The sequence below is a fragment of the Artibeus jamaicensis genome, unplaced genomic scaffold, assembly GCF_021234435.1.
Source record: "Artibeus jamaicensis isolate MK-2021 breed Jamaican fruit bat unplaced genomic scaffold, CSHL_Jam_final contig_519, whole genome shotgun sequence".
Taxonomy (NCBI): Eukaryota; Metazoa; Chordata; class Mammalia; order Chiroptera; family Phyllostomidae; genus Artibeus; species Artibeus jamaicensis.
The window spans coordinates 52,417,004-52,429,678 of NW_026521871.1; the positions used below are offsets into that span (position 1 = coordinate 52,417,004).

The 12,675-nt window shown below is 51.6% G+C and overlaps 1 protein-coding gene across 1 annotated transcript in view; it reads left to right on the top strand.

Annotated features, from left to right (window-relative positions):
* Positions 1–12,675, top strand: part of LIMD1 (LIM domain containing 1) — a 51,600-nt gene that overhangs the window by 29,758 nt on the left and 9,167 nt on the right. Inside the window, exons 3-4 of the mRNA XM_037129766.2 lie at positions 9,387–9,454; positions 11,865–11,927. Of these exons, the coding sequence (XP_036985661.2) occupies positions 9,387–9,454; positions 11,865–11,927 (131 nt within the window). The remainder of the gene's footprint in view (positions 1–9,386; positions 9,455–11,864; positions 11,928–12,675) is intronic.

The window sequence follows — 12,675 nt, forward strand, 5'->3', positions numbered from 1 at the left end:
CACGAGGGCTGAGTGTTCGGATGCCCTGGGGTTGTGAATGCGGAAGAGCCAGCTGCCTGGGACCTGGAAGTGGGCCGCACCCAGAGCAGAGAAGCGGATTAAGGGTTTTGATCCAAGTTCTCTTCTTCCTTAAGGCCTTCGATCGCTGAATTTCTGAGCCCCGGAGTCATCCCAGTGTTTCTCATCAGATTCACTGTCCACACAGGAGCCTAGTGAGTCAGCGGGACCCAAGGAAGAAGCTGAAGATCAGGAATGTGAGAAAGGAAGAGTGGGCAGATCCTGAAGGAAGTCCGTGGGCGAGGGAGAAATCCGGAGACAGCCAGAATAGACGGCGGGGCAGAGGGCCCTGCGGGGCGGAGAGGGGCGGAGGGCCCGGCCGCTTTGCTTAGCGGTCGGAGGCTCTCTGTCCACCTCTAGCAAAGCCAGCTCTGCCGGGTGCCCTGCAGTTGGGACCAGGCTTGGTTTCTGAGGTCAGACTTTGTTGATTCGACCAGAGGCCACGATGTCCCTGACGTAGAACAGTTTGTTCGTGGTGGTGACACGCTGACCAAGTCGGGGTTTTGAACTATATTGTACAGGTAGCTTCAGTGGGACCTGCGTCCTGAGTGGCCACGCCTGCATTCCAGGCACACGCATGGATTGGGGTGGAAATCTGCTCTCCTCTCCTTCCCTCGTCCCAGACGTGGCTGAAACCCGGTTGTGCCCAGCGGGGCACTGGTCTCCCCAACTCTCAGAGGAGAATGGAGAGCAAGCTGCTGTGCCGGGGACCCTGCACCTGTTGGCGTGAACATGTCGCACCGGGTGCCTCACGTCAGAGCCTGGATTTAGGGGAGAAGATCTTTCTGCAGGTCTGAGTTTCACCCCCAGCATCACAGGCGCTCTCTGGGGCTCCTGGGTGCTCCCCTCTCGCTCCAGGTGGGGGGGGGGGGTTGCAGCGGGAGGGCCCGTGTGCTGAGTGCTGAGTGTGAGCCGGCCCTGTGCTGGGTTCCCCGCTGTGGTCCCCAGTTTCGTCCTCTCCACAACACCCCTACCAAGGACCCCAGGGGGTTAGTGACCTGCCAGCCTGTCATTTCTGGGAACTGGCAAAGTCAAGGACGCTACCCTGAGTGCTTTTCCACACCCCCACCCGTGGCCACCAACCCAAGGAGCCTGTGAAACCCAAGCCCACCTGTTTTTTGAGCCAAACCACTGTGGTCGGTTGGTCTCTTTCTGTTGCTTTGTTATTAGCAGTGTTTTCAGTGCTGCCCTATTTCGGGAACAGCTGTTGGAAGACTTGGATCAGGCAGAACTTTGTGTAACCCTGCGGGTGCCCCGGAGCTGCCCCCGTCACCGTGTCCAGCAGGTCCTTCACGTGTTCTTAGTTCAAGTACTCGAGCGGAATCTTTGGAATTAGTTTAGATTTACGTACAAATAGCCACCGGTGGCCACTGTGGACTGCACAGGTCGGAATGGCCAATTCAATTAAAACGCAGACTAGAACACCTGTTTTCAACCGGTGTGCTGCAATCAATTTTAAAACATGCAACGCCTATTTAGTTGGGGGCACTGACCTCTTTTCCCTTCAATTGTCAACTACAAAAATAATAACGGCCAACACAGCAATAGCTGTTCTGTGTGAATGGATAAAAATGATACCCATTTATTTTGTCAGATTGGCAGAAAGTGTATCTTTTGGTGTGTGCCACAGAGTTTTAGAAATGAGTTCCTGTGTGCCATGCAGCGAAAAAGGTTGAAAATTGCTGGTCTAAACAACCGCTAGCTTTTACTTCCTTTTCTCAGGACCTTGTCTCAATGTCAGGAAAACCTCACATTTTTTACTTTTCAGGGAGCTATTTTGGAAACTGAAATTTGTGGCGAGGTTCTAAGGGCCAACTCTGTTTCCAGAACAGAGGCATCGCTTCTATTTCCAGAGGGGCGGGACGGACGGGGTGTGCGGCCGGTTAGTTCGACTGTCGGGTTAGAGGCCGGCTGTCTGTGACATGTGTGCGGATGTTCCCGGCGTCGGCCACGCTGGCTTTGCCCCCGATTTCCTCTTCAATGGAGGGCGCCCCAAAGGCAGGTATAAAATATTAATTCACTGCATCTGTGGGAAGAGGCTTTTACGGGGGATTCCTGATGAGTCTGTACGTTCGTTAGTCAATATTTTATAAACTGTTAAACAAAGAGCACCCCCAGCTGCTGTCTTCTGAAGCTCTGGAAAAACTGGTGGCTTTCAGGGGTGCAGGATTCTAGCAGCAGGCTGATTCTGAAACTAGAATTATGAAGATGTCGCACTGACATGCCTTCTCCTCCGTGGCTTCGTGTTTGATGCCGGTGGTCCGGAGGGCGGGCTAGGTCTCAGCCCTTGGCCACGATGCGCCTCATGCAGCTGCAGCATCGCCAGCAAAGGCCTGTTCTCAGTGCCTTGAAGACCCACTAAGTCCGAGTCCCCGGCCTGGAACCCAGAAACCCGTGTTTGGACACACCCGCCAGCTGGTGCTGCGGTTAGAGGGCCACTGGTGTCACAGCTCCGTGAGTGCTGGCTGGCACAGCCATAGCCAGCTCCTGGGTGTCACCTCCGCCCACGTGTGTGCTGCCACAGGCAGCGAGGACAGCCAGACTTGCTTCCTCTCTCCTTCCCTGCGGTTTGATCGGGAAGGCCAAGAAAGGCACTTCCTTCTCCTTCCGCCTGCTCGGAGAGGGACTCTGCCTGGGACGAGGGGCCAGTGTGGTGTGGTGGGAAGTGGTGGCTTTGCGCCAGAGAGACCTGAGTTCCAATCCCCACTCGCCTACTCCGCTTTTGCCATGTAGGCAAGTTGGCTTGGCTGACGTAGCCTTCGAAAAGTGCGGGTCCTTTCATTGCTGGATTTATGAAATGACCACGGCCGGCCTCCTCCACCCACCAGCTCTGAGCTCTCCCAGGGTTGTCCTGGTCCTAGCTGTGCTTTGGGGCCACCTAGTGGTGGTCGGCTGCTGCGGCGTCTCTGTCGGCAAGGACGGGCCTGGGTTCCGCACCTGAACGGAACTGTCAGGCTGTGACTCCAGGAACTTCCAGGTTTGCTGACTCGCCTCTGCCTTCCTGCTTCTTCCTCCACGTTGCTTGCTGTTTTCGGCCTAACCATACCTTCACGAGCCTGTGGGAGTTGGTCACCAGTCACATATACACCATGTGCAAGAGATTTGTACAGAATTGTCAAGATAATTAAGCCAGATACAATGTAGGTGAAGCAGCCAGTAAATAGAAAGTGCTTCAAAGATGAGAATTCCCTTCCCTGTTCCAGGGTAGGAGCCGGGAAACGGGATTCCTCGTACCAGAGTGCACCCCACAAGGGGGTGCCTAGGGCACGGCGGGCGAGCAGGACCCACAAAGCTGGGCTCCTATCCTGCCCTCCTACTACCCGGGCCAGCTTCCCGAGCCTCAGAATTTAGTAAATGCGGGCAACAACGTTTCACGGATGAGTACTGTGTTTTTACAAAGAGTGGAGGACACCCAGAGAGTTGGGAGCAATGCTGGGGTGTCGTTTCCGGGGATTCCCCAGAGTAATCAGGTCCCGCCTCGTGCCGCTCTGTGGTGTGGACACGGGGTGTGGACACTGTGGTGTGCACACGGGGTGGGTTTTGTTTCTGCCTCTTCCTCCGAAGCCCAGAGGAGGGGGCGTGGGGTGGTGGGGGGACTGGTCCGCGAGAGGCATAAGGTGGGACAGGGGCAGAGAGGGGCGCTAACGACGCGTCACGTGGGAGGGTGTGTTTAAACATTTTTAAAACTTTTGTAACAGGAAAGTTCTAAATGCAGTCAGTACTTGAAACATAGAAGGCAATCAACAGATGGTAGTCTTTTCTCCCACCGACAAAATGCAAACTGAAACATTTGGACGTGGGATTCGGTGTCTAAACTTAGATGCACTTGTAAGACTCAAGTAAAAACTGGACTTTGAGTTCTCCAGGGAAGGCTGAGGCCCCACTCTCTGAGGTCTGCGGGGGAGTCCTCAGTTTATTTCTTTTTTTTTTTTTTTTTAAAGAAAGGAACAACAGGGGCAGCCTCTGAGAGCCCCTTCCCTGGCCTCCGGGCATGGGACCTCTCAGTTCTGGGGACGGCCAGCAAGAGGGCTTGTCAAGCCAGCCGGGCACTTTTAAAAATGATGATCGTTATGAAAAGTTGTGAAAGGTTGGGGGAGGGGTATGAGAGCGTAAAGAATCAAACAAGGAGCAAACGCCCCCAACCCGGGCACGTCCCCCCCGTGAGGCGGACGCCGTATGTCCGAGGCACTCTTAACTCTTAGGCAGGTTTCTCCTCCAGTCTTTTTCTTTGAATTTCTTCTTTCTGCAGTTGAAATACACAATATTTAGATCTTTTTTACTTTTCATATTATGACATAGGTGGGATTTCTTTTAAAAACTTAAAAAGTACCTTTTTAGATTATAAATACATAATTCTAGAAAAATTCGATACAGAAATGTGTGAAGCAGAAAGTGAAATTTCTCTCATTATCTATCATTGTACCTAATACTATAAAAAACTTTAAATGCTGAAATGTATAAAGTAGAAAGTGAAACTTCCCCTTCATGCAACCCACCAGTGATACATAATACTAGGTAAGATTTTAAACTTTTGTTAAATTGCAAGCAAAATTCCCCTACAATGCTGTCTGCCAATAGTAACCACTGTTAGTTTTAGTTTGCAGTCTCCCAAGTTGTGGTGTTTTTTTTTCTTTTTCATTTCAGTGGCATGTGTGTGAGTGCGTATGTGTGTGAGTGTGTGCGTGAGTGAGATTTACCGAAATGGAATTGTACTATAAATACAGTTGCCCAGCTTTCTTTTTTCACTGACTAATGTGTTTTGATTATGTTTCTATAATCTAAGCATTTTCCAGTGTCACTGAAACACTTATTTGAATGGTATTTCAATGGCCCCGTAGTATTTTAACATTCAGATGTCCTCTGTTTTATGTAGTTACTTCTCTAAGGCTGCCAGTTTAGATCTAAGTAAATACTTGTTCACATTTCAGATTCTTTCCCTAAGCCAAGTCCCAGAACACACCCCCACAGAGTCAGAGAGAAACATCGGCAAGTTCCCTTTCCACAGAGAGTTCATGGTTCTATACTCATCAGTGGTTTACGGAAATGTGCGGTGACGGCAATCGCAAGCGACTGTCATCACTTAAGAAAAATCCTTGTTGATATCCGAAGTGTAAAAGCCCTTGTTGGATTTGTGTTTCTTAAAACGCCAGAAGGCTCAGCAGTTTGGCACGTTTAATGACCTTCCCTGATGCTTTTGGAACAGAGGTAATCTGCCCTCTGTTAAAGCAAAACATTAATTGCCAGCTCAGATTCTTTAGAACTTCTGGGACCTGTTCTTGGACCCAGAGCTGGGCATTCTGTCCCAATGGGTCAGAAGCCTCCTGCTCCTTACCTCTCTTGAGTACTGTGGGGTTTTTAGGTGGCCTGCTGGCTCCCTCTAGTGGCTTCACCGGCAGCTGCAGCCTCACCTCTCTTGTCATCTCCGTGGGAAACCCCAGAATGGAGTAATTACGTTCAACTTCCGTGGCTGTCAGGGGTTTCTGTTAGTGAACCCTGAAATCGCTTAATTATAAGCGCTTATCTCATTACCCTAGTTTAGCAGAGTTAGGAAATACTTGTGAAGGTTCTGGAACTTTCTAGAAGTGCGGGTAACTAACTTTGAAGGAAGGACAGGGAAGAAGGTTTGGAGAGCTGAAGACCCGTGGCCTTCTAACACGCCCCACTGCCATTGCCATGCTCCTCACTCTGGTAGTTTGTTTCAGGCTGAATAATACAGTCACTGCAGGAAAAAACAGTTAAAACCCCCATTTCCACGCTCTAGGGTAATGCCTGGAACCAGTTGGTGTACATCGGGTGTGTGTGAGCGTGCACAGAATTCTGCAGTCGTGTAAGTGTGTGAATGTGTATACCCATGTCTGCACGCATGTGCGTGCACACACACTTCTGTACCTCCCCTTTCAAGTGTTTTAAGTACGGCTCTGGGTCATTAAATCTCTTTTGGAAAACCATCTTTTCTATGGCTGCATAACAGGATAAATACTGTCATTTATTTTACAGGAACTAGACGTGTGGCCCGGGTCATTTTTAGGCTATTTTACATGATGCTGAGATGAGCTCCTTGAAAGAGCCGACCTTTGATTACGTCCTTAGGATGAATTCTTGCAGCCGAATTTTTGGGTCAGAATAATCTGAACTTTCTAAATTCTGTGAATACGTTTTTTGTGTGACAGCAATTGATTTTTTTAGATTTTAATTGTTGTTCAAGTACAGTTTTCTGTCTTTCACTCCCACCCCAGCCCACTCACCCACCCAGCCCTCCCCATCTCCCTCCTGTCCCCCCCCCCAGTTTTTGTCCGTGTGTCTTTTACACTTGTTCCTGTAAAACCTTTCCCTTTCCCACTGAAATTCCCTCTAAATTCTATGAATACTTAGTACCCGAATTTCTCTTAAACCCTTGTCCCAGGTCCTGTGTGGTGGATGTCTGTCGGTGCCATGGACTCGGTCTGCACGCTGCCCTTCCAGCCTCCACCAGCCCTGATAGCACACGGAATATTATTTTAATTTGCAAGTTTTTTAAAGCATGAGAAATGCTCAGGATTTTTCAGATATTTTCTGGCTGTCCATACTTCTTTTGTCATCTATCTTTGCCTACGTTTGCTGTATTGGACTGTTAATTGGGTTCTTTGCATATGAGGATTAAGTTCCTTTTTGTCCTGCTTTCTCTAGTTTGTCATTTGCCTTTTGTTTTGTATAATTTGTTCTAAAGAAGTTGTGTGTGTGTGTGTTGTGTGTGTGTACAGTTAAGAAACTATAGGAAATAGCTTTACCTACCACCCCCAAAGCACAAACTTTCATAGGTCGTCATTTGGCTTACTGTTTTTTTTTTTTTTTTTATAAAGGAAGTGGGATATTACAGGTAAATTGGAATCATCTGGCTTCCCATCCCGTTCCCCCTTCCCCGGCACAGCTGCCGTCCGGATCGCGTGCCTGGATCCTTCAGTCCCGGTTTTCCTGCTGTTGCCGCACGTACAGGCATTACTAAACGACACGCGGTACTAGTTTGTGTGCGTGCCTCACCTTACACCTGAGGTTATCTGTCACAGGCGCCATTGGGCAGTGTTCCTTGTCTGCACACCAGCGTGTTTAGTGTAGTGACCTGTATGGACCCCGTTCGGTCCTTTTTCCTGCCGCATGGGTCTCATCCCGTGACTCCAGCTCCGAATTCGCCCTCTGCGCATGCACCCTTCTTTCTGTCCTGCTGAACGAACAATGAGGGTGCTTCTGGGCTCCTGGGTCTCTGTTCCAACGGAGCATCTGCCTGTGTCGTGGGTCCTGTGGGTTTTCAGGATTATGGGTTCTTGTGAAATTCTCCCCGAAGTGTCATGCCAGTCAAGCCTGCCACCCTGCCCCATTCCTTGGCAGCAGCGTGAAAGGTTTCCTCTTGTCCCACGGCTTCACCAAGACGTCCTATCGTCGGTTGTAGTGGTTTGCCCGCCTGGGAATGAGATAGCATCTCACTGTGTTTTGATTTGCACGTCCTGACTGCCGGTGGGATTGTACAGCTTTTAAAGTGGTTACTGCCTAGAATTCAACAGGTTTTCTCTTGACCCCCTCCCTTCCTATCCTTTGCCCATGTTTTCCATCAGGTTACTTATCTTTGGCTTGTTGACTGTTGGTGTTCTTTGTGTTTTAGGTGCTAGTACCTTGTTACATGGGTTGCAGCCACCTTCTGGTCCTTTTCCTTCTTCAACTTGGCATTTAATGCCCTTGGTCAGACCATTGCCAAGCTCTCCTAGTATATAGCTGAGTTGGAATTATGTTGTATCCTTGAAGAACGTAGCAAAAACTTGGAACATTAAAAAGTTCTCTAGGAACCAGTCAGAGCCCTGGGGGACATGGAGACAACAGTGGGCCTGACCGCGACAAGTGCCACCATAGGAGGGTCTGCCCGCCCAGGCCGGGAGAAGGGGGCCCTTCCTGAGAAGTGGGGTGCAGAGGGGAAGAGTGGACGGTCAGCCTGAGTCTTCTTCCTTCTTTTCCTAACTCCCCCTTCCACTCCAGCCTCCCGGCCTGCAGCCGTGCCCACCCGGCCAGGGCCCCTTCTGCCTCTGTTCCCCTGGCCTGCAGCCCACCCGACCCCGCCTCTCCTTCTGCCTCCTTGCGGGGAAGCGGTTCAGTCTTTCAACAGCTTTATCCTTTGAACTTTCTTTTATGGTGAGCAGAAGCTCAGATTTTTGATGTTGTATGTACTATTTTTTACTTTCATAAGATGTGCTTTTTACGACATACCTGAGAAAAATCCTTTTCCAGGCCCAAGTCAAAAGCAGTTCCCGGCAGTTCCTTAAAATAGCTTTAGTTTTTCACACGGGTCTTCGACCGTCTTTCGTCGTTGAACCGATTGCCTTCTCTGCGGCTTTTCCTCTGCGTGGGTGCTCTCAGCGTCCTCTTCAGGCTCCGGCAGGGCCCATCAGCAGCCTCTCCGCCGCCGCCGCGTGCTCTGCCTGCTCTGGGGACGCTCAGTGGCTTTCTCTGTGTCCCCGGCACTGTTAATGTGTGCGGCATGGGTGACTTTGGTTTCATGTTGTGGACCCTGGCTCCGGGGGCTTGATTCAGCTGGTGTTTCGCATCCCTCCAGTTTTTGAGACTCCCGTGGAGTCTGTTGGTATGTTTTGTGCCTGGCTCTGGGAATACTCTTGGAGGGGGGCGTGCTGCTGAGTGACAGGCCCCAGGCCTCCCGCGGGCGCTCCCGCTTATGCTGAACTTGTGGCCTGTTGTGGTTTTTCCATAAGGGAGCAAAGGAGCTGGTACAGTGTTCTCGTCGGTGTCCTGGCTGTGTGGTAACTAAAGTTGCGGCCGAGGGGTCAGGGTGCTTTGCATTTTTCCACCCCCCGCTCACCCTATTTAGATCACCGGAAAACAAGAAAAATCTTTATCTTTTCAACAGTGTGTATTTTCTATGTTCAGATGAGAAAAATATCTGACAATAGGAGTTGACCTATTTACAGAAGCTTCCCAGTAGGCTGTCACCAGCAGCCCCGGAGGACACATCGAAGGTGACGGTCCCGCACACCTGTGGGAGGCAGCAGCTTCACAGGAGACTGTTGCTTGGGGTCCCCATTTGTGTGTGCCTCGGCCATCCCGTCACCAAGTGTCTCTCGGCTTCTCAGCAGGATGATTCCCGAGGCAGCCCTCGGCTGTCCCACCAGGCAGCGGCCTCAGTCTGCCCAGGGCCAAGGGCCGCCAGCAGCTTTCAGCAAACCAGAAACTTACCAACAGTTGGCATATTTCGTGTGTCTATTTCTGTTTACAGAGATTCTGGCCTTTGTTTTGTCTTTGTTCACTGCATAGTAACATTTTCTTTTCCCTTTGCCTTTGTGTTTTTTCCTTAGGCCGGAAGCTGAGAGGAAAAGCCTTTTATTTTGTCAACGGCAAAGTGTTTTGTGAGGAAGACTTCCTGGTGAGTTTGTCACCCAAGCCTGCCCTCCCCGAAGTCCTGGCCACAGTTGGGGGTGGGTGCTCACTCTTTTTCTGTAGACGTACAGAGTGGCCTGTGTTCCTGAGGCAAGTGACAAACTGCAGAGCTCTGTGCTTTGAAGGGGCTTGGGGGTCACTCAGCTTGTCCTCTTGTTTTTACCCATTTCTGCCTACCCTGCCCCCATCTCACCCCAAAAAACCTTCCGACTGTGATCCAGGCCCTCCTCATGGCTCACCCGGCCTGCTCCTGTGGGAATCCAGCCTCTCCCATGCACGGGCAGTCTGTCCACTACCAGCGACCGCCAATCTGAGCCCCAGCCCTGTCTGCACCTCTGCAGCCCACCGCTGACATCTCACTGCCCACAGGACAGTCACTGGGCTGTCCCCCAGCTCCTCCCACCACATCTGCCTGAAGCAGAACCATCACCTTAACCGGGGGTCCTTATCTCGGAGAACGGTGTCCTAGGTCCCTCTCTGCCCCTCCTCCTTCCATGTGTCCCAGAATGCAGCCACGCAGGAGCCTTGTGCCATGACGTCCTCCAGGTCTCCATTGCTCCGCGTGTCAGCCGGCCCAGCCCAGCTGGCCTGATGGCCTCCCCCGTGCTGTCTGCCTGTCCTCCTGTCCCAACCCGGCTGGCCTGATGGCCTCCCCCGTGCTGTCTGCCTGCCCCCCTGGCCTGCTGGGCCCTGTGACCCCAGAGTTCAAAGCGTGTGCAGGAAGCTCTCTGCCAGGAGCCTGCCTCTTCTGGCACTGGGTCTCGGCCATGCCGCATGTGCCGTTCACTGCATAGTCGCCCCCTCCTGCCTTAGCATGTGCCTTTTTCCTGCTTGGAATGTCTTCGCCCTTTCTTGGCCGAGTTAGCTCCGGCGGCCTTCCTTGTCCCTCCACCCTGGCAGAGCAGTTAGCACACGGCCTGCCTGTTTACAAGTCTTCCTGTCCCCACCGGACCGTGCACCTCTCTGGAGGGAGGAACATGCTACTTCTCCATCGTACACCATCAGATCCAAGCACAGGGCCCAGCGTGGAGTCGGGCTCAGGGAAGGCAGCTGAACTGAGCCTGTGATTCAGGGATGGGGAATGGGAGACCCCAAGATAGCGGGGGCCTGCTTCTTTGGGGGGTGTGGGTGGGGTCATGAGGACTCCAGGGTTAGGCAAGCAAATCCAAGATGGCTTAGGCAAAAAGGAAAGCCATTCCAGCAGTGCCCTCCGCAGTCATTTTCTCTCCATTTTCGGCCCTGCCTCTCTGTGTTAGCGACAGTCTCCAGCGCTGTGACAGCCAGATGGTGGCAGCCTATCTAGGTGCCATTCCGAGGGCAGACAGCCCTTGGAGTCTCATTGGCTCTTGTTGGGTCACGTGACCATCCAAGGTCACAGAATTGTGGGTGCTGGAGGAATGCGAGGCTCTGATTGGCCAGGGCTGAGTCTGTGCCCTGCCTTGGAACCCAGCAGGGGATCAGCCCACCGGACCCAGAGGTAGGGGAGGGGCTGCGTTCCACGTGAAAATCGGGAACTGCCTAGAAGGAGGGAAGGTGCGGGGCAGCAGAAACCTGCAGTACTGGTGAAGAGTTGTGGCAAGCTTCCCTTTTTCTGTTTTCTACTTGCCTTTCCATTAGTTTTCCCTGTTGTTAAAGTTGTAGTATCTAAACTGTAGTGTTTTCCTGTGTGTGGTCTCTAGTAGGGTTGCTGAAGGGAGTTCCTCATTTCTTTCAAGACTCCAGCAGTGTGTGGTGGGGGGTCTGTATGTGTGTTGACAACGGAAGGTCAGTAATACTTACCAAGTTCCTTTGAAGCCGGCTGTAAAAGGCCTTGGCTTTTTAACCAGAAACTGACTTGAATTTGAATCCTGGACTTACCCCTTAGAGGCCGTGTGACCTTGAGAAGGTCACTTCACCTCTCTGAGCTTCCCTTCTGAGAAGTGGTGTAACACACAGGGTGGAGAATAGTTTTGAGGATTAGCGTAGTGGTCTCAAACGGGAACATGCGTCAGGATCTTCCATGGGGCTCGAAGATTCAGGAAGATTCCATAGGGATCTTCCACAGATTCCGGGGCCCCTGAATTTCCAGTTCAGTAGGTCTGGGCTGGGTTCCACGAATTTGCATTTCTTAAGGTTCCCAGGGGATGCCAGGAATGCGCCTCCTTCAGAACGACCTGACTGGTGAGACTGCAGCCACCAAGGCACACCATGGGTACCCAGGTGTACTTATTGTCAGGGCAGGTAGTGTTAGTATGGTTTTTATGGCAAAGACTATTCCCTGATTCATCACACAGCTGTGTTGTCCTCGGGGGAAATGACACATTCCTGATGGAGTGACACTCCTCGTTATCCTCGGGGATAACGGCAGGGCCGGGTCCCTGCCTGTGTTTTAACTGTCTTTTCTCTCTCCCCTGCAGTACTCTGGATTCCAGCAGTCTGCGGACAGGTGTTTTCTTTGCGGCCATCTGATCATGGACATGGTGAGTAGGGTCCGCCGAACCAGGCAAGAGCACGGAGAGAGGGAGAGGCGTTCAGAGAAAAGAGAAAGTAACTGTGGAGAACCGTTGTTTCCCAGCCTGGCTTGCGGTTGGGGCTGCTGTTACTAAAAGTCGGTCCTGTGCCATGCCGCCCCTTGCTGGCTATAACAGCACCTGCATCCTTGGCCGGTGTTGACACTGGCATCCTCCCCCAGCCAGCCCACACAGTGGGGTGTTTCAGACCATCGTCCCAGCCCTGGGCTGTCCAGATCACACTGGCCTCCATCTGATTTTCTGTGACCCCCACGGCGCCCCGGGTGAGATGTCAGAGGGAGCCTGTCTTTGCCACGGAATGCTCGGCTCCCTTGGAGTCAGGCACACGGACGAAGATGAAGCTCCATGTTCTTCCCCTCTGTCCTGCTCAGTCTGTTCCTGAAACAAGTTTTTGAACCAGCAGAACAAGGAGCAAGTTCTATACATTCTGTTCCTTGTTCAGCCACTGGCTCTCTGTGCTTGTCATATCTCTGTCTCTTCAGTGGGGACAGTTTTTCCTTCCTGCCCTCCTTGTAGGGTAAGGTTGTGGGCTTAAGGGACGCAGAGTTCTTTATTCTGTTTCAGGAATCAAATTGTTTACTGCTGGAGATTGGTCCTGTAGAACTTCTTTAATATAATGGTTAGAGAAAAATGACTATATAACATTTGGTTTTAGTTAGGAAGAGTTAAATTCCTTTCTAAGCTGACCCATGAATTC